Raw genomic sequence first — 27,198 nt, 5'->3', positions numbered from 1 at the left:
GGGGCTGAAGTTCCATGCCTGACTGGGGATGATCCCACATGCCAGCAGAGCAGCTAAGCCCACGGGCCAAAACTCCCGGAGCCTGCACTCTAGAGTTTATGAGCCACAACAAGAGAAACCGCTGTGGTGAGAAGCCCGTGCACGTCAACAAAGAGTGGCTCCTGCTCTCTGCAACCAGAGAAAGCCCGTGTGCAACAATGAAGACCCAGGGCAGGCATAAATAAATGAATTAAAAAACAAATCTGTGTCAGGCATAATATCCAGGTAAGGTTGCGGGAAGCAGACAGGAGGAAAGGGAGGCTGACTGATGATGGGCAGCCCAGCCTTTTCCCTGCTCAGATTTGTTTTCCTGTATCTTCCTACCTCAGCTGCCCCTTATTCTTTTTTATGGTGGCCTTTCACACTGAGACATGTGACTGATGAGAGCAGAGTTACGGTGCCTAAGAGCTTTCTCCCAGTCACCCTTTGAAGATAACTGTTTATAACAGAAGATTGCAAAGACATAGAAACAATAGTATCCTGAACCCCTATTTAGCCATCACCCAGCCTCAACAGCTGTCAGCTCATTGCCAGTCTGGGTTCTTTATCCCCCAGACCCCTCAGTCCCAGCATCAGTGTTCACAAATCCAAGACATCATAGTATGTGCAGAGGGCTTTCTTCAGCCCAGTCAACCACGTCACGTGCTGGTGAAGAAGCTTCGGTGGCACGAGGTCCGGGCTGCTTGGTGTGTTAGACAAGGCCCCCTGCAACCTGCTACCACTCACCTTCTCAGCTTCTGTTTCTCCATCCCCCAGCACACTCTACCCTTCCAGCCATACTGAACATTGTTCATTCACCCAAATGTGACATTTTTTCCACCCGTCACTTCTTACGAGGATTTCCTTGTTAGACTTCTCATCCCCCAGCTGCAGTCAGCGGTTGTGTCTTTCTTTTTCCTCAGCCCCTAGATGGATTTAAACTCTCCTGTGGGCTCCAATGGCATCAAGACACTTATTTATTATGCTGATTTATCAAAGGCGGCATATTTCTTACTACGATAGGCACTGCTTTAGGAGTATTCAAAAAAAATTAGCTGATTCAACCCACGTAAAACAATTCTCATGAGGTGATAGATGGAACAAGTGAGGCGCACAGAGGTTTAGTCACCTAGCTGGTAAGTGACAGAAAGTGAAGTGTTAGGCCATCTGTCGTGTCTGGCTCTTTGCAATCCCATGGACAGTAGCCCGCCAGGCTCCTCTCTCCATGAAATTTCACAGACAAGAATACTGGAGTGGGTTGCCATTCCCTTATCTTGGGGATCTTCCCGACCCAGGGATTGAACCGGGGTATCCTGCATTGCAGGAAGATTCTTTGCTGTCTGAGCCACCAGATAAGTGACACAGCTGAGATGCATACCCAGGCTCTCCTGCTTCCTAACCACCCTCGAGGCTGCTTATCCCAGCACAAGCCCTGTGGTTGTCACGTGTTTGTCTTCCTCTGTGGACCACGGAATCTGAGAGGAGGTGCTGGACCTCACTTTCCTCTGGGCCCCCAGTACTAACGCCTGTATCTGGCATATTGCTGCTCCTGACCACCCAGGGTGGAACCATGAATAAACCATAAGGCACTCCCTCTACTCCTTTGTGGGAACTTCCAGGTGTGGACTCTTCCTAGAGCCAGTTCAATTTCCACAGCCATCAGGGCCTCAGGCTAAGCAGGATTCCCCATCTTTTCCCCACACAGCACTGCTGCTGCGTATGGAGAGCTCGCTACAGCTCTTGCCTGGGAGTGCACAGGTCGGCCAGGGCAAGTTGGAGAGGGTACCTGGAGGTGGGGCTGGGTTTTCTGTGTATAGTTAGAAAAAGCCCCCAGGTATTTCTGATGTGCCCTTTGGGTGCAGCCTCTTTGTTGAGAATCCCTGAACTGGAGAGAGAAGGCACTAAGATGAAATTCAAGGCAATTAGTCCAGGGATGGAGGGGGAATTTGAGAATGTTGGGGACAGGGTCTTCCCTTCACCTCCCAGACTCTCCTAAAGGCCATTCCTGAATCATGCCAATGGGAACGAATAACATTACGTTCCCTGTTGAAAACACTTTTTCTTTCCCCTGAAGTTCACTGGGACTGCTATGGGGATGGATTGTGCATTTGAGCAAGCTCCTGAGACAGGGAAAGCTCGAGTGTTTACACACTTCCCTGACCTGATTCCATTTCAAGGACATGGGTCGTTAGCTGCTGGCGGCAGTCAGAGCTGTATGCATACCTTCCAACAGCTTTGTGACCAAATTTGGGCATAACTTTATTTCTTTTTTGTCCCTGAGGTGATTATTCTTATTTAATGGAAATTTCATTATTAAATCTCAGCAGTGAAAGCCTTTGTTTTCTTCCTACACAATTCTCATTAATTAGAAGTTGCTATTACTCACTCACTATCTGGCTATAACCTAATTAGTGACCTAACTTAAGCCTTTCATTTTATTTTTTTGGCTGTGCTGTGCGGCATGCAGCATCTTAGTTCTCCAACCAGGAATCGAACCCATACCCTCTACACTGGGAGTACAGGCTTAATCATTGGATCACCAGGGAAGCCCCAAGCCTTTTATTTATTTATTGTTATTATTTTCCATGTGGATCATTTTAAAAGTCTTTAATTAGTTACAACATTGTATCTGTTTTTCATGTTTTGGTTTTTTGGCCACAAGGCATATGGGATCTTAGCTCTCTGACCAGGAACTGAACACGTACCCCCTGCACTGGAAGGTGGAGTCTTAACCAGTGGACCATCAGGGGAGTCCCAAGCCTTTTAAACAAGACGTCTTCTTATCCTAGTTCTCTAGCTACTCTGGCTTGTGAGCAGCAAACCCTCCACCCTGCAATGCTGTGCATCATGGTTGGGTATATAAAACACCCATGGCAACATGTGAAATACCTCAGATGCTATTTGGCTATTGCAGCAAAGATTATACACAAAACAAAAACCAGTTCCTAACATACAGTTGTACAGCTTAGGAGTGTGACCTCAGGAAAGTAACACTGCTGATTTAGTCCTCATTTTCTCACTTATGCAATAGATTAGACCAAAATGGCAATTTGGCTTTCTCTTGCACGCCACTGGGACTAATTGGTAGTGGCTGCCTAGAATGCTCATCGGATAAAGTATAGTGGGGAGTGGCTCTGTAATTGATTGTTGATGTCTGTTGTGGGTGAGGGAACATAATTTACCAAGTGTTGCCAGCGCTGGGTTGGCAATGTCTTAAGTCTGTCCCTGCAGAAATATACAGAATGTGTTTAATGTATGAGCTGGCCCTAGAGGCAAGGAGAAGTTCAGTATTTCACTGTGTAATTTGTAGACATAGATCACCAAATACTCCAAAAGTTGTAGGAATCCTGGGTGCACCTCAAAAATTTTCATGTCCTAGGTGAGACTGGCACCTAGATTGAAATGGAATCTGTCTTTGTATGTTATTTTTGGGCTTTCCAGGTGGCTCAGTGGTAAAGAGTCTGCCTGCCAATGCAGAACCCACTCTAGTATTCTTGCCAGGAAAATCCCATGGACAGAGGAGTCTGGTGGGCTACGGTCTGTGGGGCCACAAAGAGTTGGACACGACTGAGTGACTGAGCATGCACCCATGCTGTTTCTAACCAGGCTAGGCTTCTAGATCCCAGGATTACCTGGCACACTGCTGGATGAGGGTAGATGGGGGTCTGGGGGACTGGGATCAGTGGCATCCCAGGAAGAGATGGGTTTTCTGATGTGTGTAGTGTTGCTGAGACGAACAAGATTCCTATAATCTTAAAGCTTAGAAAATACACTGACATCTCAATAAGGGACCCATTTTCTGAATCCTAGAGAGGTTACATAACTTGTTCAAAGTCACAGGAGGAGGGCAGGAGGGAGCTAACATATACTAAAAGCTCACTATAAACCAGGTACTTTATGGCATAATAACTTACTCTTTCCAATGACTTATGGGGTGGAGGGGAGTAACACATTTGTAGTATTTAATAGACAAGGAATTGGTGTGAAGAGTCATTGAATAATCTGCTCACAGTCGCACAGGAAGAGGTGGACCAAGGTCAATCTTTCCAGCAGTTCTGGATTCTGATCACAGCAAACTTCCTCACAGGACTTGTGTGTATAATTGTCAATGGATTTGGACCCTAGTATCTTGGAATTTGTGCTTCCCAGGTGGCACTAGTGGTAAAGAACCAGCCCGCCAAAGCAGGAGATGTAGAGAGATACAGGTTTGATCCCTTGGTTGGGAAGATCCCCTGGAGGAGGGCATGGCAACCCACTCCAGTTATTCTTGCTTGGAGAATTCCTTGGACAGAGGAACCTGGTGAGCTACAGTCCATAGCATTGAAAGAGGTGGACAGGACTGAAGCAACTTAGCACACACGCATACATCTTGGAATCTGTGATAACTAGGGAGTAGCTATTTTTTTGAACAACTAATTACACAGATGTTTGTAGGCCAGTTGCTAACATAAATGGTTGTGAGGGGAATTGTTTTTTCTTTTGTAATTTATGTTTAATTTTACAGTTATACCATGATAACTTAATAAAAATTACTTATTCAAAATATTTTAACATTTTGTTAACCAAACTCATACTACAATAGATATTTTGATTGTCATTTAAAGTAAGAAACTCAAATGATTTTAGTATTACAAAATTTTAACCTGAGATTACACTCAAAAATTAGAAAACGGCATTGCAAAAGATTGAGAATGAGTAGTTTGAAAAAAAAAAAAAAAACCACACACTTCCCTGCAAAAGAGGAATAGTATCTGGAAAAATACAGCAATTCCAGAGCATACTATTGCTTTTTTTTTTTAAGCACCATAACCTCCAAAGAGTGCAATCTGTTATAGAGTTGTGGATGAAAAATTGATAGAAAAGCTCAAATCTTTTTGATCTGTAAAATTGTACCAATAAAAACTGGGTTCAGTAGAAATAATGGAGAAGATTCCCAGTGGCATGTATGGTTGGTAAAAATTTTGATACGGGTAGAAAAAATTAAGTTGATGAACTGAGTTTCTATTTTAAAATTTATACAGAAAGCAATGGTCTCTTGGAAAATATCAATAAAATAAAAAGGATAAGTTAGAGATTGTTCTCTATAGATAACTGGTCAATGATTTTAATCAACCTAATGAATATTGCCTGAAATCAGTATTGAATATCATTCTGATAAAAATATTTGTATTCTCAATCATAGATTGGAAATACCATCAAATAGCACAGGGAACTCTACTCAATACTCTGTACACCCCAGTAAAAAGAAATAGAGCTTTGCTAGTGGCTTAGATGGTAAAGAATCTGTATGCAATGTAGGGGACCTGGGTTTGATCCCTGTGTCAGGAAGATCCCCTGGAGAAGGGAATGGCTACCCACTCCAGTATTCTAGCCTGGAGAATTCCATAGACAGGGAAACCTGGTGGGCTACAGTCCCTGGGGTCACAAAGAGTTGGACACGACTGAGCAACTTTCACACACACACACAAAAAAAAAAAAAAATCAAGGGCACACCCGAGTTTTAAAACACTGCTGTGTTGAGCACAGCGTCAAAATGCCTCCTACCTTTTCTCTAAACATAAATCCTCATCTCTGCGAAGTGAGATTCATTTTAGAAGGAAGGAAAATGAAGAGTGTGGATTTCAAGATTTCCTGAAACTTGACCGTGTGCCCTCAGCCTATCAGCTGTGCCAACAGAGAACAGCCCCTGAGTCTTCTTCTGGGGAGCAATCCGGCTATCAGGACAACACTAGTGAACGTTCACTTTGGAGCATAGCTTTGGGGATGTGCTGTTTCCAGGGTTGTGGCTTGCAGAAATGCCTTCCGTGATCTGGCAAAGCTTGGCTCAGGGAGAGACCCAGAGACTCAAGAGAGGCAGCCCTCTAAAACCCAAACTGTCTTTGGTAAACTGCCCATCTGTGTGGAATGAGCTAGAAGAGTCCCAGAGCTTAAGCTTCAGTAGCCTGCTGCTCACACAGAGACCACTGAGGAATGACGCCAAAGGGGCTATTCGTGCTTCAAGTTTTACCTCCGCACCATTGCATTTAGGTGGGAGTGGAAGGGTGGGAGGCGGTGTGTATGTATACATGTGTGTGTGTATGAAAAAAAGAGAGAGAAAGAAAGGGAAACAGAAAGAGAGAGGACCAAAGGGCAGCCATTGGCTGCATTCCAGCAATCTTGACGGAGTGGATTGAGTTCCGTTTGATAGAACAGGAGTTTTCCATCTAGGGCAATTTCACCTCACCCCCATCCTACCCCTGGGGACATCTGTTAATGTCTGGAGACATTTTTTTTGTTTGTTGAAATTTGTACCTAATGGGTAAAGGGCTTCCCTGGTGGCTCAGAGGTTAAAGCATCTGCCCGCAAGGCGGGAAACCTGGGTTCAATCCCTGGGTCGGGAAGATCCCCTGGAGAAGGAAATGGCAATCCACTCCAGTATTCTTGCCTGGAGAATCCCATGGACGGAGAATCCCATGGGCAGAGGAGCCTGGTAGGTTACAGCCCACGGGGTCGCAAAGAGTCGGACATGACTGAGCGACCTCACTTTTCTAATGGGTAAAAGCCAGTGATACTACTAAACATTCTACAACTAAACAGCACCCACCAAAAAATAATTTTCCAGCCCAACATGTCCATGGTGCCAAGGTTGAGAAATCCTTGAAATGGAGGTGCCAAGGTCAGTCGGTCAAATGTGATTAGTGGGCATATACACTTCATTGAGAAGCATATATTTAGGAGAGCCAAGAAAAGAGTCCAAGCACTTGGTGGACTTTGGGGTCCTTGTCTTGTCTAGTGGTCTGTGTGCTCCGTAACTGTAAACCCTGGGACTTGGGGTGATTGTGTAACTAATGTGTGCGTCTGCTCAGTTGTTCAGTCGTGTTTGCAACCCCATGGCCTGTGGCCCACCAACCTCCTCTGTCCACGGAATTTTCCAGGCAAGAACACTGGAGTGGTTTGCCATTTCCTACTTCAGGTGATTTTCTGACCCAGGGGTTGAACCCACGTCTCTTGCGTCTCTGGCATTGGCAAGCAGATTCTTCACCATTGGTGCCACCTGGGAAGTCTTCTTCTTAATAGACCGTCCAAAATATTAAACATTTAAATGCTTCAGAAAACCTGGTTTATTATATTTAATTTAACTTTGATAGATTAATAGGAGTTGCTTAAGTGCATAGGAAGATTTTGTTTTTTAGGTTTGTAAGTCTGTTAGGCTTTTGGAGTGTTTGAGAGAATCATGTTAAATGTGTAAACTATAAAAAGTTCTTGAGGGAATTTAAATCATAAATGGGATAGTTATTTAGAATTAAATCTTTTAAAATTACCAGTTAGTAACCAAAAAAAAAAAAAGCTGCAACTTCTTATTTTGATCTACAAGTAATAGGTTTATACAAGACTTTTTGAAACAATAACCCTGTATACGAGACAGCAAAACAGACACCGATGTATAGAACAGTCTTTTGGACTCCGTGGGAGAGGGAGAGGGTGGGATGATTTGGGAGAATGGCATTGAAACATGTATAATATCATATATGAAACAAGTCACCAGTCCAGGTTCGATGCACGATACTGGATGCTTGGGGCTGGTGCACTGGGACGACCCAGAGGGATGGTATGGGGAGGGAGGAGGGAGGAGGGTTCAGGATGGGGAACACATGTATACCTGTGGCGGATTCATTTCGATATATGGCAAAACCAATACAATATTGTAAAGTTAAAAAATAAAGTAAACAAAAAAAAAGGAAAAAAAATAAAGGCTTAGGGAACACTAGGCTTTTGAATTTATAATTTTCAATATGTTTAATTAATTAAAACCCAGTTGTTAGAGTAGTCCTTTCAGTTCTCAAGATTCTCTCTGAAATTTAAAAATCAAATGACATTAATCAACACTCAGTAAATGGTTGTCAAAATGAACAGTAAGTCCTGATTGCCCTCTGTTCCTTTGAATCCTTGCAGTGAAATGTCTACAATGGTGTGTCAATTTCTTGAGATCTTGAGAGTTTCAATTAGCCAAAGGTAAGGATTATTCCAAAACAACACTTCTTTTGAGTCAATAGTTTTATTTCTATTACTTTTCACACCAGGGAGACTTAGTTACATAAAGTGAGATATTCTATGAGTTGATTACCAGTAGTAGAAGCACAAAGGTGTGGAAAGTGTAACATGAACACAGTGAAGAAACGCCCTTTTTCAGAGTGAAGTCCATGTGACAGAAACATATTATTCCAAACAGCCTATTTACAAATAAATATAGCTTTCAATCTATGTACAGACATATTCACAGAGGATAAACTGATGCAAAATTTCCATACGTCTTGTCAGCCAGCGAAAACTTGCTCATATTGAACAAAACACACACAGAACGACAAAAGTAATTTGGAAGTGCATCGGCTGGATTCTTGTAGGGGCAAGTGCGTCTTTAAAATGGAGGTAAATGGAGGAAACGTGAGATGACATCTATCCCTAAAAAGACCCTTTACAAAAATGGCATTCTGATATCTGTAATATAACCTGTTCCAGAAACAGTTTGCAAGTTCTAGGCCAAATGCCTATGTTGGGGTCAATGTTGATAACCTGTTCTATGTTTTAACATGATGCAAAGAACAAAAGTATAATTTACCTCTCCTTTAGTGCTAGCAGCCACTTCATTAAACCAGGAAGATAGTTTTGGTTACTCTGTGATGGCTTTTTTGAGACTGCAGATTGCTTGGAGATGGAAGCTGTTGCTTCTGGAGTTTTTTTTTAAAGTGGAGCAGAAGAAAAACATCCAGGCTAGACGCAGGGCACACATATGAACTCTGTGCAGGATTCAACAGAATTGTATGCCAACAGAGGTCCCCTCGTCCAGATGGAGAGTCTCTGCACTTTCAAGAAACACTTCTGACCACAAAAGAGCCCCCAACAGAAGCATCATCCCCTCCAGGTCCAGACAATCTTTCTTTAGGGCAAATGGCCACTTAAACATAAAGTTCATGGGGCTGGTCAATTTAACACACTTATTTACTCTGTATGGATAATTTAGGTACCCAGGTGGTTGATATTTCTAGGCTTTTAAGTGCCTTTTAGCCATTCTTTTTAGCTTTTACTCAAATCATATAAGAAATTCTGTTGAAGTATAACATTAAAGTTTTCAGTTGTGGGAACATCTGTATGTATACGTATGTAGGTAGTCTACCATACTGGGCCAGGAATTATGTAGTTTAGCAGAAAAGAAAAAAACCCCAATGCATTATGAATTCTTCTGTTTTACATGTTTTCCCAAGGAAGGTTTATAATTTAGGCAGAATAAATTATTGATAAATTGTATATCTCTATTTGCCATTTTTATAAGGGAACTTCTTAGACCCATCCTGTATTTATATAAGAACTCAAACCTTAAATTTTCCAGGTGTATATTTGCTAATTATCCATTCACTCTTCTTATGGGTGAACCTTGCTTTACATAACAAATGGATTCCTGAAAAACAGTAAATCTATAACTTAAAAAAGGAAAATATTTCCACTATAGTATTAGAACTTGCTATTTAACAAGCTATTTTGAAAGTGAAGAATGTTTTTGTGAAATGAAAAATTTCTTTGATTTTCAGTTTTATTAAAGTACACATCTAAACTTTATCAGTAGATTAGGATTGTCTAGAACAATAATTATATGCCTTAAAAAGAGAACAGATAAACTCCAATTTACAACAAACAATACAAAACAGGAATGACTCATGGACTGCTTATTGATTGACTATATTCAGAAGCCCTGAATATATGTATTATTGGTATTTTATGGCTTTAATTAAGACAATTGTCTCTTATGAAGTACTATAAAGTGCAATATTAAAAAATTAAAAAACCCAAAAGGCATCCATTGTCCTTCAGTTTTATCCTGATGAGAAGAATTAGAGATTTGTTTAATTAAATGGCAAAGAATTTTCTACTCTTAATTCATGCATGTAATTTCATCCTTAAAATTATTTTATTCAGGGATTCAGGCAGGCTTCATCCACACATTCATTCTTTTTCTTTTGTGATGACATGATTTAAAAAATTAGTATTCTCTTTTGTTTAGTTGAGTGTTTTTCAAGAACTATCAGTCTCAAAGTCTTAGTTACTTTCAGATCCACTATAAAGGAATGTGCAACCTAATATGTGAGAATGCAGGAGCAAGTTCCCAGCCTTTTGGTGAACTGCAGCCCATTTTCCCGGGCCAGGACACCAGTCAACGATCTTACAATTCCCATCCAGCCCACCACACAAGGAAGTAAATGTGCTGCAAGACTGGGATATGAGAGGCAGTCCAGTCATTTCCCCCGTTTCCTATTGAGAGCAAAAATGCAAATTCCTTTTGGTAAATCAACACAGGTAAGTGTAGATCCGGAGTTTCTGAATGATCTCCAGTGCTGTCTCCCCCATTCTGAGTTCTTAATGAGTGTAGGATTGTGACCTTAAAGACTAAGTGCATGAATTTGACCTCACCAGAGCCTCAACTTTTCACCAGAGGACAAATGCCTATTAGTACTTATTGAGTCGAGGCCCTCTGGTGCTCTTAAGGTGTAGTTGAGATTCTAGTCTCTTGTGGTGGTGAATTCTGTACACATTTTAGTATCATTGAGGAGGAATTCCCCACCCTGAAGAAACAGTTGATTATAAAAAACATAAGATGCTGGGGACCCAGGGCTAGCATTTTTCTATCTTCACCTTAATGCAAAGATGAAGGAAAAGCTCATTAGAGTTGCCAGGTACAAGTGAAGCGGGGAGGCTGGTGGTGAGAACCCGGAAGGGGAGTAAGCACTCGGCCCAACCTAGACTTGAAAATTGGAAGTGGGATTAGAAAGAAACAGATTGAAACTTAGTAAGGCCCAGGGAAGAGGGGCTCCTGGAGGTAAGAACACTCAACCAAATGCACCCAGGCAAGCTGAGAAACACGCTTGCTTCACCCAAATGCCTTGCAGAAAGATACGAAGTCAGGGAATACGAGGTTAGTGTGAATTAGCAACGAAGTGCGAATTTCTAAAAGGTAAGGGCCACAGAGAGGTCCTGAAACGGGGGCAAACACTGGGTCTGAGGCTGTCCTTCCATCTTTTTCATACCTTATACTTGTGTCACGATTAGTCAAAAGGTTCCTGATTTCAGAGCAACATCAAGCATCTTAAAGGCTTAGTAGAGAAGAATTTAAAAATTATTGAGGGTTAGAAAAAAAAGACTCAGAAATAAAAATCTAAAGATACTTTGGATGAAAATAGAGGAAGGGTCCCATAGTGGTGACTCCCAGCTCTGTAGGGGTAAATAGTGAACAGTGCCCAGATGCAGCTCTTTTCTGCTGAACAGACGGAAAAAAAAAAAAAAAAAGGTAAACTCATTTCCCTGGGGAGTCAGGGGTGAACTGGAGGAAGACTTCTCTGACATGATGGCTGTCAATGTTAACAGTTGATGGGTCTGGGTTATACCAGGAACATCAGTGCTAAGGATTCCTCCTACAAAGGGGCTGTTGTTTGGAACAGGGTGATAGGTTGAACAAGCTCTCTTGACAGAATTAAACCTTTGGCAAACTCAAGGTAAATTCCATGGAACTCTTTCAGACCAAGGTCTTTTACCTCCTTTAAAAAAATTATTTAAGGTGTTTCAGTCTGTCAATCAATCATTTAGTGGAAGGGCTTCAGCTTAATTTGGTGTTCCATAGCGTCTCTCACTACTTGTTCACTGATTTGAATAGAGCTGTCTATCCAGTCACAGTTACAGGCTGATTTTTCCAAAAAACCTGGCTGACTTGGGGATTTCTGGGTCCTGTTGCCTATTCTCACTTTGTTTAAAGAAAAGTGCCACCAAAGACCATGATGGAAACCAGGGGGTGCCGGGCAAGGAGATGCCCCGGGTGGGAGGAATGTGGGGAGAGGGGCAGTGAGCACACTGTTTACGGGCATCGAGGTGGAAAGCGTGCACGACTTCCTCAACAAACAGGAGCGCACCTGTGTCCTCCACAGTCATCTAAATGCTCACGGCGATATCTGGCCAAAGTCAGTGCCATTTTAAAGCTCCCCGTGAAGTGGGGGGAACACAAGCGTGATCGTCTCCTGATAAGGAAGGAGTTCATCTGGCTTTGAGTATGTCTTCTTGCTTTTCTTGTCAGCTAGGTATTTCAAAGAATAGGAAGCTGTGGGATTAAAAAACTAAACACCAAGCTACAAAGGCAAGGAGCAGTAGAGTGGAGGCCCTTACCTTTCTTCCCAAGGCATTCTTGACAGAGAACATTTTTTTTTTTTTCCTGGGACTTTATGTAAACTTCTTTCAGTGTGAAAAAAAAGCCTGAAATTTGTCATTATTTAACACTATATATATATATATCTCAACAGGACACTGGCTTTCTTGGGGATCCTAGTAAAAGTAAATTAATTCTCCATTTCTTCCTTTTCCTTATTATTTTGCACTAACTCTCTTCATGACCAGCCGTTACCTACTAATTGAAGACAGTCTTGCTGAGGGAGGTTCAGGAGTTGAGGATAAGTCTTTTAAAAATATTAAGCCAAGTGGTTATGTAAGATCTGGCTTAGCAAGTCTGGACATTAGCTTCTGAAACAAGTTTTCAGGAGACAGTTGATTTTTCCAGAAATCACCATGAGAACAGGTTCCCTTTATTTCTTCTAGAACAGAGCTGCTACTTGGAGAAGTACCCCACTCCAGTACTCTTGCCCGGACAATTCCATGGATGGAGGAGCCTGGTAGGCTACAGTCCATTGGGTTGCGAAGAGTCGGATATAACTGAGTGACTTCACTTTCACTTTTCACTTTCATGCATTGGAGAAGGAAATGGCAACCCACTCCAGTGTTCTTGCCTGGAGAATCCCAGGGATGGGGAGCCTGGTGGGCTGCTGTCTATGGGGTCGCACAGAGTCAGATACGACTGAAGTGACTTAGCAGCAGCAGCAGAGCTGCTACTTACAGCCACTTAATTATTAGAGTAACAATCTGTCCAGGTGTAGGGAGCATGGCATGCTTTTAATCTTGTGTGTGTGCGTGTGTGTGTGTTGGTATATGTATAGAAGAAAGCAGATTGAAGTTTTCTGAAATGCTTGGATTCAGATGGGCATTAGACCCATGTCAGATATGCCAATTAGCGATTTCAGCAGAGTGGTTAATATTAGTCCCGTCTTTTCCAGCTGTCTTTCTGGCCAGCAGCTTTAGCTGCTGTCACATCCCTGGCCAGCTTTCTGTTAAGGTGGTCTGGGGGTGGCAGGGCTCCCCTTGACAGCTCATTCCAGTCACAGGGGAGTGTAAGAGCTGTAAGCAATGGTGGGGAGTGGGCTTAATTTCCCTGCCCAGCAGGGATGTACATTAATATTATCAAATGTCTCATCGGCAAGGCAGCTGTGTTTAGCCGAAAGGCCTCCAAACACCTGATTCACGTCTTCCCTAGAAAATAAATTATAATGGCCCCTGTCAGCTGACACCTGTTAGAAGCCTTACAAAGCATTTTCCCCGAATATGAAACAGTTCCCTGCCTCTTTTTATAATCTTCTGGGCAAGGCTTTAGGAAATTCTGCTGCATCGGCCAAACTGATAACATCCCTCTGCCTTAGTCTCTGCATGGCTGTGTTTTCTTCATCTGCCCCGCCTGGCTCAGCTTAGATTTGGGAAGCTGCCTGCAGATCGTCTCATCTCCAGCCTCAGTTCTTTAGGGTCTAGTCAGGTTCAGAAGGCAGCTGGACTCAGCATGGGCATTCCAAGATGCAACTGAGAAGGTTCTTTTTGAGTATTCTCAGCGCGAGCCAAGTTGTTCTGTCCTGAGCCTGCCTAGGGTGTCAGGGGAGGTGACAGCAAGCAAGACCTGCTTGGTTCACTGCAGGTAAAGGGAGCCACTTGGGGACAGCTTGTTTATTTTAGATCAAAAAGTAAGAGGTGGGCTCTTGAATTTTTGATATTTTATACCCTGCTCCAGAAAAGCAAAGAGGTTATCAGTACTCTAAGTTTTTTCCCCATGAAAAAAACACGAATTTTTTCCATCGTGTATTCTTTGCCTCTACATCCACATTAGCGGTACGACTGGCGACTTCTCTAAGGCTGTGAATCTATATTCTTGGAACAAGAAAATATACAAGAAAGGTGCCTATGTGGATGTTTGGATGGCCTTGTGGACAAAGCACACCTCATGCGAGCAGGAGGAAATGTTCCCTTTGGTCACTGGTGTGCATGTCTTCCCTTTTCCTTCACTAAGGCAAACTTTGATGCTCCCTGCTTTTGAATTCTGAATATAATTGGGTCAGAGGGTGATGATGTAAGTGATATACAGTGTACAGATAGATTTGGTATGAAGATACATATGTATTTATACAGGCCCTAGGGATGAGCTACTCAGAAAACCATGTTGTGGAAAGTTCTTTCTTATAATTATGGTAATAATTCAAATGCTTTTAAAGATCCACTGTTGCACCTATAGTCTTCTCTCTGGGTTTAGCCAAGCCCAGCACATAACCTCACAGACACCTTATGGGGGACAGACGCCTGCATACTGGCAAGCGAGCGGACACTCCACACCCTTGAGGTGGGAAGTGGGCTTGGAAATAGCATCTTCTCAAATGCAATCAATTTTCATGATTGACAACACTCCTTCAGAAGGGAGCTCCCAGGTAAGTCAACGCTTTCAGGCTGCTTGTACGAGTCTTCACCGTGAGCTGAGAATGAACAGGAAAGACAGACAGGAGGCAGGGAAGAGCCAGAAGAAGAACAGGGTTGCACCCAACACCTCTCATCCTTTCTGGATTTACACAGTTTATCTGCTGCTGAGTCAGTCACCTATTCAATCCTTCTTTCACACAACAAACCAGTCAATAATATATATTTACACAACAAACAACTCTGCTCCCCTTCAAGTAACGCACAGGGAAAGCCATCAGAGTGTCTAACTCAATGTTCACTGGTTCCTTCTCTTTCAAAGGAATCAGCACAAATTCTTGTCTCAACACAAAATCCTGCCCTTGAAGCAGGATACCTGGATCTCTCTCTCATACAACTGACCACTCAATTTTGCAAAGCTGGAGAGACTGGGAAGCTGGCCTTTTGGGCCAGCATCTTGGCTGCTGCCATTGTGGCTTCTTGCTTTCCCATTGGGCCTCCACTCGGAAGAGCAACAGTGGGCACTGCCTGTGACTGCTGTGCTGTGTAGGGTGAGCTGAGGTTTTGTGGAAGGAATGCTGAGCTTGATCTTGATCTTTACTCCGTTGTGAGCATTGCATTCTGTCTCCCTGTGTTAGGAGGGATGCGCTCACAGCAAGATCATAGCAGCAGCACTGACACAACAGACTGGGGAGAGGAAATCACGTGGAGTAGTCCTCAGACGCGGGGTGTGCCCACTTAGATGTAGGAGGGCTACACGATAAGGGGTGTCTTCTATTTACTTTCAAATGATTATAAGGATGCAAGGTTTGGGGAAATGAAAAACTGCATATTTTTCACTCATTTAGTCTGCCTCACCTTTTTCTCTGTTGGTTTTATTGCCATAGACCTGAGAAATCATACAAAGTGTCAAACAGAACTTGTGAGTACTGAATGGATGAAATGAAAATGTCCCATGAATGCTCTGGAAATCAGAACCTCAGAGTGACTGGCTTGAAGCCAGTGTAAAGAGGCTGTTGAGCATAGTCTGCAGTGCACTCTGTGAGCTGGAAAGACTCCCTGGTGGGGACCCTCATGGCAGGAGAGACCAAGTCCTGGTCCTGGAACTACCAGACAGAGGACCCAGAAAACGTCCTGGTGAACAAACACCTTTCCAAACAGCTCTAAGCTGCCTCAGTCCACGCAGTACCGATCCGCGTCAATCTAGTTCTACTGGTTGGAGGAAGAGTGATGTCTTTCTTCAGCCACTGAAGCCCTTGATGACCACACTGGAAGATGCTTTAAAGAACCACACCGTTAGGGAGCAAGTTCCACTGAGCACCTCTGCTGGATGGCATTTCTTAGTGCATATCCAGGCTCTCTTGGCAGGCATTTTGATTATACTTCAAGCACCTTAGCATCAAGATACGGCTGAATGACAATTACAGCTAAATGTGCCCCCTTCTTTGGATGATAATGGGACATGCATTGGAACAATATAGGTTCAGTTTATATAGTTTTGCTGTCCTAGAAGAGCACTAATTTGGTTTGCAATCATATTTTCTACTTGCATGCTGGGGCACTATATAAAAAAACAAACAACCTCTCCCAAACCCAACCCTGGTCACCTCCCCCTTGTCCCAAACCAGCATCTGCCCAACCTGGGTTTTACCTCCAGATGTCCCAATAACCCTGTGGGTTTCAGATAGTGTACCTCAGTTAGATTGGGCAGATGGTCTTCCCAGTTTGGCTTGTGGGAATGTTTTGGAGGGCTCATATTAGGTTCTCTATGGACCCTTTCCACCCAGTCCTACCTCCTGCAACATATATTCCTTAAACAGCCGTCATACCAGGCAGAATCCCAATATGTCCAAGGTAGGCTGAAGTTCACAGCAATGATTCTCTCAGCTCACCTCTTGCAGTTAAGAGGTAAAGCTCAGACTGAAGGTTGATGCCCCTCTTCAAATAGGTTCTAGAAATATATTAGAGCTGTCCCTGAAAAGATGCAGTTGTATTCATATATATATATATATATATACATATGACTTCATATATATATATATATAAGTTTTCTTTGTGTCTGTATACAGGTATAGACTACTCTCTAGGTGTGGAAGGAGAGGTATCAGTACAGGAACAGGCAGGGGTGTGTTCAGGTGCATCTATATATAATATGTATATTTTATATGTATATATATCACTTTTGTCATTGTTTGCATCATTATGACGAATATACCTCTGACCAGCAAGGAGTACCTGTCAGCGATGCAGGCTGAGAAGCCCCAGACGCGGGGATCTGTTTGTCACTTGAATGGAGCTGCTGCAGGAGGCAAGGGTGGGAGCAGCCCCATGAAATGAGCTGGCCCTGCGCAAATCCATCCCTCGTCAAATCCGCCAAGGAGGGACGCTCAGAAAGCCCCAGGCTGTGGGCCTGCTGCCTCTTCTCCGGAGGTCACAGAGCCTACAACCCAGAGCGGGGAGGGACTGTCCATGCTGTTGGCTCAAGATATGGCTTTTCCTGCTAGATGGAGACAGGGCACACGAGGATTCTGTCTTCCAGGAGGACGCTGACCACCAGGAACACAAAGTAGAGGCCGAACATGATGAAGCCCAGCACTTTGTTCATCCGCCATTTGCAGAGGGCGATGGAGAGGATGACGAAGAGCAGCATGATGAAGAGGAGGACGATGGCACAGAAGAGCCCATTGCTGCTGACGGCCACGGGCTGGAACCTGTGAATGACCGTGTAGAGGAGCCAGGGCAGCGGGAGCCTGTGGGGAGAAGCAGCGTAGACACGGGACATAGTCAGACACGCTGAGGAAGGCACAGGATGGAACATGAGCTGCTTGGGGTCTGATCGGAAACCAGTGTCCTGTTAAGTTCACCATGACTCGCACCTGGTTGGCCCAGGCGATCATATATGGAAGTCAAGTGACCTTTAAAAACCTTTATTTCCTGACAGAATGAGGGAGAGCAGAGAGAATTTGTTCTCTGGTTAAATAAGATCAAAGGTTGCTGCAGGTGATTTCTTTCTTTTTTTTTTTTTTTTTACTTTTTTATTCAATTTTAATTAAAAAAAAATTATACATGTGTCTGAATTTGATTTGAAACAATTTTTTTTTGGATTCCTTTCAAAGATTAAAGTGTTATCCTTAGCCCTAAAGAGATGAGTTGGAGGATGTGTACAGCGTGACAGGAGGAGATGATAAAATGTTGAAAAGGGTATAGAAATTAGCAGTGAAAATGGCCAACTTATTATTTTTTAAATGGAGACAGAGACTGACAATGACACACGCATGCACACATCCAATTCTGGTGAAGCTGCGGTTGACAGAACTACAAACAGGTAAAAACCCTTTGGGGCAAATACAACATTTTTAATACTTCTGACCTATCAGTTTGGTTGTCAGGGATCAAGCAGAAGGAATAATTCAAAATGCAGAGGCAACTTTTTTCAGAAAGATGATCATTCCAGTGTTACTCTGAGTAGTGAAACATCAGGACACCCTAATCTCATATAACAGGCAGTTAGTTAAATAGCAAACTGTTAAGTCAATGTAATGTTATATAGCTATTAAAATCATAAACTTAAGATGATACAGGCAAATGCCCATGATATGATTCTATAAAAGGGATACACATAAAAATAGCAATTTAATTTCAATAATGAATTAGAGAGGTGTTGGTTTGTATTTATGTTTTATATATGCTTATATGTTGGCTTGTATTATGCTTTATGTGTATTTCTAAATCCTTTACCTTGAGTATGTATCAAGAAGAAAATGCTTGGGGCTGGTGCACTGGGACGACCCAGAGGGATGGTATGGGGAGGGAGGAGGGAGGAGGGTTCAGGATGGGGAACACATGTTTTAAAATTATTAAATTAAAAATTAAAAAAAAAAATGCTACCAAGACTATGGAGAAACTGTTACACTCAATATATTGCTAATAATATTGTAAATTGGTATAAATTCTTGGAAGAGACCTTTTGGAAAAATATACTACATCAATAGCCATTGAAATATTTACAATCTTTGATCCATCAATATTTCTTTAAAAATGTACCCTAATAAAATAATTTAAAGAGATGTTTCTCTTTATAAAGTTTCATAAAACACTCATGCTATCATAAAACTGAAAAAATACAAAGGTCCTACTAAAGGGTAATGGTTAAACTGAAAGTAACAAGATTGAATATTTTGAAGCTGTAGAATATTAATTATGAGAGCTATGAAGAAACTTAGAAAAATGGCTGACTTACTAATTTACTCGAGGCCTATTCTTTGCTAGGCATAAATGGCTTTAAAATGGAAAAATAAAAGCCCTCCAACAGAGCAAAACTGATTATTCACTAAGAAAACTTTGTGAAATATTAAGAGAAAAATGCACAAAAGTTAAATGTTTGGGGGTACTAGGATTAGGGATGATTTTCTTTAAACCTCCATTTAAGTTATAACATAGGATGATTTTCTTTAAACCCCCATTTAAGTTACAACATATGTATAATTTAAGAACAGTGAACAAAAAGCATTTTGTAATTCACTAGAATACTTTTTGAAAACATGATAAATATATCTCAAAGAACATTTCCCATGTAAGATTTTCTCTTTTTATACTACAGAATATTTTCTTTCTATTTGTACAAGGTATTGACCAAGAAAACTACTTTAAATGTGTGGGCAGTAGAACTGAGAAACACTTGTTTATACCAGGGATGTCCCTCTTTTTAAAAATACACCTTTTCAGGCATTCATTCACTCATCCATCCATTCATTCTACACACATGTGCCAAGCCACTGCCATGCATTAGACATTGTGTTAGGTTTTGGGGAGTTCTTGTTCTTGGGGAGTTCACAGTCTAGCAGACAGATATACATGACCTTGACAGAGGGGGAGCTACAGATACACAGAGTGTATACAGGAGCACGAGCCTCCAGGCCAGGCTTAAAGGAATCAGAAAACCAGGACACGAGTTGACACTGGAAGGGTAAGCTGGAGTTTTCCAGACAGACAAGCACTGAGGGGTCTCGAGGGAGAGATGCCAGCAAAGGAAGACAGTGTGGCAGGAGAGGGCCCCTTTGAACTCTAAAGTGGGACAGACAGTGAAGCTCAGAGCAGGGTTCAGATAATTTATGTTCAGATAATGCTGGGCTTGAGAGCATAGATGCTGCTCAAATCCCAGCTGTCTCATTACTCGTTGTGTGAACTCTGCGTCCTTCAGTTTCCTTACCTGAAAAGTGGGGATGATAAACGCACCTCACGTGTGGCTGAGACAGACAAAAATGTATGTACCGCATATGTGGTAGATACTGAATGAAAAACTATATATTAGGTAATGGAAAGGATAAGTGAGAACAGTGTTGAACACGATGTTCAATGAGAAAGATTCATTTTTAATGGTCTTCCAAACTCAAGTGCCAAGAGGCCAGTGCTTCTAGGAACACAAGGATAATATCCTATGTCTTACTTTCTCAGGGGACTGCCTTTTGGGGTTACTTTTGAGACTACTTTTACTTTGGACATGTTAAATGAAATGATAGAAGTAACAGCTTCTCTCCCCAGTCAGATCCACTTTAGAGATCATTCATATTGAGAATTTCAGCTTGCTTAACTGTAAGAACAGAGCTCATTATCTGACTTTCAAAAAAACCTAGAGTATCTTCACCGGCTTGGATAAAGAAATGATAATGTCAAACCTGCCAGTGTTTTCCAAGGAAGGAGATGGGATATTTTTTTCCTGGCCTATGTTTTAGTCTGCTTTCCAAATCTCATCTGAGGCTGGTGGGGACTTTAATTAGAATTAGAACATGGGAAAAAAAAGTACTGTGAAACTACCAGAGTATCTCAGTCACATATGAATGTTGAATATTCATGACATGTAGCCAATGCCGTTTTTTAGGTGAAATTCTCTCAAAGTATTTACTACAACACCCGCTCTCTATGTAAGTGTGTGTTTCTCCCTGTCCAGGGATAACTTATTCTTCATGAAGTTCTGTGAAAATGAAAAAATGGAGTTGGTGAGACTGAATGATACTACCAGTCCTTTCTTTCTGTTGGTATGGGTTGGTTTTGGGCTCTGAGATACCGGTCATGACTTCACAAGCTTCCAAGAAGACAAAGGCAGTGGTGGAGTTGATGTGACCCTTTATATAATGAGTTCTACTCACCCTACGGTGATGTCAAAAATGTTGCTTCCAACAGAGCTGGACACGGCCATGTCCCCAAGTCCCTTCCGGGCCACTATGACACTGGTGATCAGGTCAGGGATTGAAGTCCCAGCGGCCAAAATGGTCAGACCCATGATCTCTTCACTAATGCCAATTGTCTCTCCAACCTAAAAGCCATGACGGGCAAACAGAGGAGTGTTTGAAGTCACAAAACCATCAAGACCACTAACATTTCAATGCAACTCCCTTTTAATGAATTCTTACTCTGTGCTGTGCTGGGTGTTGAGATAATAACAATGAATAAGCCACAGTTGTTGACAGAAAGATTTATATTTTAATGATACTCAGACCCAAGAGATCAGGAATGTTGGCACAAGGATTAAATAGGTAATCTGAAAAAAGAGCTCTGGAAGACTAGAATGCAGCCTCTATTTGATTTTTGTCAAGACCAGGCAGAGGAAGCAGAAGATCAGAGTTATAAATGCCAATTGGTCATTGGCCCCATGGGCCAGTGCCTGACAATGGCACCAGATCGTGTAGCAAATGTGCCCCTTAATTTATGATTGTAGATTAAGAATTGACACCCAGTGTCCCCATTTTCCCTTAACATCTCCTATTGTCTGTAACCCACTCTTAAACATTTTTAGATTGTACCATTTCCACAGAAAACTTGATTTTGGATTTTTAGGGTTTGGTAACATAGGACTGTAAGTCAGCAAGGCGGACTTGCTGAAAGCAACAGTTAGGAAATCAGAGGACCTTGCTCCAAGTCTGGCTCTGGCATTTATTAAGTACTTGACTTAGTGCTAACTGGACCAATTGGGCAATGTCTTTGGTCCTCAATTTCTTTCTTTTTCTTCCAGTTTTATTGAGATGTAATTGACATATAGTTCATGTAGCTGTCACTTTCTAATGGAGAGCAGTGAACCACGAGGGCAGGTATACTAGTTCAGTTCCCTAGGCTCTGGGGCGGTGTGACCGTCAAATAAAGGCAGCTCCCAACTATGCTTTTAAGCTAGTGGGAACCAGCTATTATTGGCAAACCTGTGCATAACAAATAGCTGAGCACTAAATGGTGCACTTCCTATCATTTATAGCTTTTACGGGTCAAAGGTGCAAATGACAGAATTAGTGCTACAGACTTAATAACAGAATCTGTTATTTGATCAGCTGTCTGGATGTTTTGAAAGAGAAAAACATTTCTTTGGTGAAAAGAAAGAGAAACGTCTCATTCATTATTGGCAAATAAGGCTTCTCTTTGTGCATTCTGTATTTCTGGGCTTTTTATTTTTGATAATTATAGTTGTTCCAGGGATTGTGTTTGTATTTTTCTACAAGAGAATGAAAAGAGAATAAGACTGTGGAATTAAGATAATCATTAAAAAGTAAAGAAAAAGATCGAAGCTTGTAGGATATTTTCGAGGAAGGCTAAAGAAAAATATATAGGAACAATACATTCCAGTAAGTGAAAAAAATCACTTTTTTTTCTTTATCTGTACGTGGAAGAATAAAAATAATTATTATAGAAGGCCATTATATATGTTATAAATGGCAAACATTCATAGCCTGGAAATCTGGAGGCTGAGAAACAGCTTTTTAACTTTTTTTAACGGGTGTGCTCAATCGTGTCCGACTCTTTGCGACCTCATGGACTGTAGCCCGCCTGGCTCCTCTGTCCATGGGATTTCCCAGGCGAGAATACTGGAGTGGGTTACCATTTCCTTCTCCAGGGGATCTTCCCGACCCAGGGATTGAAACTTCTGCGGTGATTTCTGTTGGATATTGTTAGGAAACGTCTCCTCGTGAATGTAGAAAATAATGACTTGGGGGCAAACAGAATGTTTTCAGGGGGCCAATGATTTTTGGAAATATTGAGGAAGAGTAATCTGAAGTCAATGTCAGTAAAATAACTGTGATAGGAATAATATGAAATACATTGTAGGAATAACACTTGGTTTATCAGCCAATATTTTCAGTGGATTTTGTTAGTGATGCCATATGTTCTTTCTAAAAAAAATTAAGGTGTAATTTCCATACAGGAAAATTCACCCTTTTAAAAAAAGTGTACGGTTTTGTGAGTTTTGAAAAATATATGCAATCCTGTTTCTCCACACCCTCATCAACAAATGGTATTGTCTGTCTTTTTGGTTGTAGTTGTCCTAATGGTTGTGAAGTGGTATCTTATGATTATTTTTAAAACAACTTTAATTAGCTCTAAGCTTAACTCTTATCTGTAAACTGTGGATAATAATATTACCTGCCCCACAGAATTTATACCCACGTAGAAGGACAAAGGGAGGTGAATTGTGCATATTCAGGCAGTACACATTCAGTCAATAACGGTAACTGTTAGTACCTCTGAGAACATAAGACCGAACATAAGACCTTTGTACCTCCTTTTTCCTTTCATGTGTTACAACAAACAATTCCTGAGAGTTTATTCTGGTGATGGGCATTATGACTGGTATTGAGTTAGAAGTAGTAAAAGTGAAATACGTCATCATTTTTTGTAAATTCAGGCTCAAAGAGGAGACCATTTTGTCTCCACGTCTTTTCCTAAGAGCCAGTTTGATGAGAACGTGAGGTGAGTGGCTGTCCAAGTGAAAGGAAGTGTCGCAGAGCTAGGCAAAACCCTGACATTCCTCCAGGCCCGGGCTGGCCTGGTTTCAGGCTGCAGAGGGCAAGTTGTGGATAGACTTGCCTTTCCTCCACACAGCTGTCTGGGGCTATGCCAACTTGATTCCACCCTGCAGAGAAAGGCCAGGAGATGAGGGAAAGTTAAGTGGAGTGAATTCCTTTAGTCCTGGAATATGTGTGTCAGCTGCTATACCCTTGTGCCAGTTTCAGAAAGCAAACACACTGATGAGCCACCTGGCAGCCAAGAGAAAAGCCAGGCAGATGTGTGTCCTTCTCAAGGTCTTACCTGATGTGCCCACCAGACCATCAAGTAAGAGAAGACGGCGATCCAGGAGATGGAGCCGAAAAACGTGATGGGAAAAAACTTCCTTGATGACTGCAAGAGAACCAGGAAGAGGGGAGAGTGTGAGTACTAACCGAGGTGATCTGCCATCCTGGTGAAAAGTGAGAGTGTTAGTCGCTCAGTCATCTCCAACTCTTTGCGACCCCCATGGACTGAAGCTTGCCAGGCTCCTCTGTCTAGGGGATATTCCAGGCAAGAATACTAGAGTGGATTGCCATTCCCTTCTCCAGGGGATCTTCCCTACCCAAAGATCAAACCCAGGTCTCCTGCATTGCAGGCAGATTCTTCACCATCTGAGCCACTGGGGAAACCCATCAGTAACCCTTGGTTGAGCTGGGACATTAAGATTTCTCTCGGGAATGTGAAATTGGTTGAAGCCAAGCCATCATAAAACTGGCTGCTGAGATGGGAAGTCTTTTTTTTTAAATTTATTTTTAATTATATGATATTGCTTTACAATGTTGTTGGTTTCTGCCATACAACATAAATCAGCTGAAAGTATACATCCATCTCCTCCTTCTTGAACTTCTCCCCCATTCCACCCCTCTAGGTTGTCACAGAGCACTGGGCTAAGCTGCCTGTGTTATGCAGCAACTTCCCACTAGCTATCTATTTTACATATGGTAATGTATATGTGTCAATGCAACTCTTAGTTCGTCCCACCTGAGATGGCAGTCTTTTGAAGAGAAGGTCTGTTCCTACTGCTGGGTGCTCAGATGCTCTCTGTTCCTGCCCTTTCCCAAGGCTTGGCTTCTCAACCTTGCCTTCAACCCCTCAGTACTCCATATCCCCCTTCCTTCTCCTGCTCCCTTTTCTACCTCCTCTTCAAGTTCATGAGAATCAGTCTCTATCGCTTTGACTCATGTATCCTAATAATAATCCATCTGCCAGAAAGCCTATGGGATTAATTACATTTAACAAGAAAGATCAATAGTTTCAAAAACAAATGGGCTCATTTTACAGCCCTGCGGATTACGAGGAAAAGCCACAGAGAAGAAGCTATCACCACAGTTAATACAGGTTCCTGAGGATGGCCAGTCTCTCAGATACTGGAGCCACACAAGTAGCAGATGCCCACTTGCGCTGCTCTCCACGGGAGTCGCAGAGTAGACACTCTTGGGAATGTTTCCTCTCCTGTTCTCTACCCTTAACTATGTAATGTCCAACTACGGAATTGGGCTTTTAGCCCTAGGCTTTGTGCAATCTCAGGCTTACAGGATGAGCACTTTTCAAATTTCTTTCAAACATCGGCCCAAATCAGATAGCAAAATGCAATGTTTCTTATTGATCCCACTACAGGGAAATCCATGCTTGCGTTGGATGGTAGTGGTGTCTTACTGATGCTCTTTTTGCAAATTGGGATCCTTTAAAACATGCTCAGAAAGCATAATATTCTTAGAGAGCCACTTATTATTGCCAAACACTTTTTATTTCAAAGCTTTCCACTTTTAGAGACAATCTTAGTTTTTGCTTTGATAATACCATCCAGTTCTGCCCAGAGAAATAAATGTAGTTGACTTGGATGAATACTATCTCACTTGTCTGAAGGGCTGACCTTGGGCAGTCACAAAGAACACTTCTGCCACAGCTTTTGAGAGCTTCATTAACAGCAAAAGATAAACCTGTACACGGTAATCTTTTGAATATCAATAATGACAAACACAGTCTTATCGCTCCAAACAGGCTTGCGTTCTCTGTACTTAGTTCAAGTTTTTAATATATGTTTTCATTATCATTCACATGGTTCTGTTAAATTTCACAAGAATCATTTTCTTTCTTCCAATGGCTGTGGTTTTTCTTGGGCCACTGGTTAGTATGGATGTCTGTAAGACCAGTGCTCTTGATTCAACTGAGGAAAAACATCAGACCCCAGTAAGTAGCCACAATCTTATTTTTAAATGTTTCCCCTGAAACATCTGGCTGAAATATTTTCACATGTCAGACTCAGACTCTTTCTGAGGACCTGAGTACTATATAACGGGTTATGGGAAAAAAGTAATCAATTTTCAAAGTGGAGGTTGAGACAGTTACTTTGAAAGCAAATTCCTTTTTTAAAAAAATGTGTTTATTTTTATTTGGCTGCCCTGGGTCTGAGTTGTGGCACGCAGGATCTTCAGTAGCATATAGGTTCTTTGTTCCCTGTTAGTTGCTCAGTTATGTTTGACTCTTTGTGACCCTGTGGACTGTAGTCTGCCAGGCTCTTCTGTCCAGGCAAGAATCCTGGGGTGGGTAGCCATTACCCTTCTCCAGGGGATCTTCCTGACCCAGGGACTAAACCCAGGTCTCCTGTATTGCAGGCAGATACTCTATCATCTGAGCCCTGACCAGGGACCCAACCTGGGCCTCCTGTGCTGGGAGCACAGACTTAGCCACTGGACCATCAGAAAAGTCCAAAAAGCAAATTCCTTTAAAGCAAGGAGGTAGCTCCAGCTGGAGATGAGATTATCTGAGCCTTGGAATTGCCAGTGCCAAGTTTCCCCATGCAAGGCATTTAGCTGATTAGAGTCTCCATTCTTTTCCTCTGGTCACAAGTCACTGTTTCAGGACCCTAGGTGTAATGAGCATTTTATCTCCCACGGCCATGCTGTGTCATAGGGAAGAGAAGGGCCCCTCTTGTGATGTGGGGCCACAAGTGTGGTTTGAGCAGCAGCCTGTTTTTAGTTTGATTCTGAACATTCTGGGAGGATATGGAGTATAATCTCCACACTATAACATGGCACATGGACTGGATATCCTGGGAGAGTCCTCATTTCATAGACTGTCCCCTTTCCAGGTTAGTTAACATACTAAGTATGTAAATATTATTTTATTATTATTTAAGTTTTTGTACATTTGCATATCTGTTCATTGATATAGTGTCACAAGTCAGAATCAAATTATTTCAATATATTTCTCATCCGAAAAATATCCCTGAAGCATAAAACATTCCCGGTCAAGAGGCAGAAAATAAGTAATTGAATTAAAGATTTAAAGGGGCCAGTTCAAATCAATGTATTAGTGGAAACCTCTGTAATTCATATTTGATGCTTCAGTTCAGTTCAGCTCAGTTCAGTCGCTCAGTTGTGTCCGACTCTTCACGACCCCATGAACCTCAGGACGCCAGGCCTCCCTGTCCATCACCAACTCCCGGAGTTCACCCCAACTCATGTCCATTGAGTCAGTGATACCATCCAATCACCTCATCCTCTGTCATCCCCTTCTCCTCCTGCCCTAAATCTTTCCCAGCATCAGGGTCTTTTCAAATGAGCAGCTCTTAGCCTCAGCTGGCCAAAGTATTGGAGTTTCAGCTTCAATATCAGTCCTTCCATTGAACATCTAGGACTGATCTCCTTTAGGATGGACTGGTTGGATCTCCTTGCAGTCCCAAGGGACTCTCAAAAGTCTTCTCCAACACCACAGTTCAAAAGTATAAATTCTTTATTTATAAAGCACTCAGCTTTCTTTATAGTCCAACTCACATCCATACATGACTACTATTAAAAC

The 27,198-nt window shown here is 42.2% G+C and overlaps 1 protein-coding gene across 1 annotated transcript in view; it reads right to left on the bottom strand.

Moving 5' to 3' along the window:
- Positions 1-8,037: 8,037 nt before the first annotated feature.
- Positions 8,038-27,198, bottom strand: part of SLC24A2 (solute carrier family 24 member 2) — a 290,443-nt gene continuing 271,282 nt past the window's right edge. The window contains 3 exon segments of the mRNA NM_001144094.3: positions 8,038-17,339; positions 20,736-20,902; positions 23,659-23,748. Coding sequence (NP_001137566.2) covers positions 17,090-17,339; positions 20,736-20,902; positions 23,659-23,748 — 507 coding nt within the window. The 3' untranslated portion in view covers positions 8,038-17,089.

This window comes from Bos taurus, chromosome 8 (assembly GCF_002263795.3).
Source record: "Bos taurus isolate L1 Dominette 01449 registration number 42190680 breed Hereford chromosome 8, ARS-UCD2.0, whole genome shotgun sequence".
NCBI lineage: Eukaryota > Metazoa > Chordata > Mammalia > Artiodactyla > Bovidae > Bos > Bos taurus.
The sequence above is the reverse complement of the archived record's forward strand: the minus strand, read 5'-3'. Positions and strand labels throughout refer to the sequence as shown.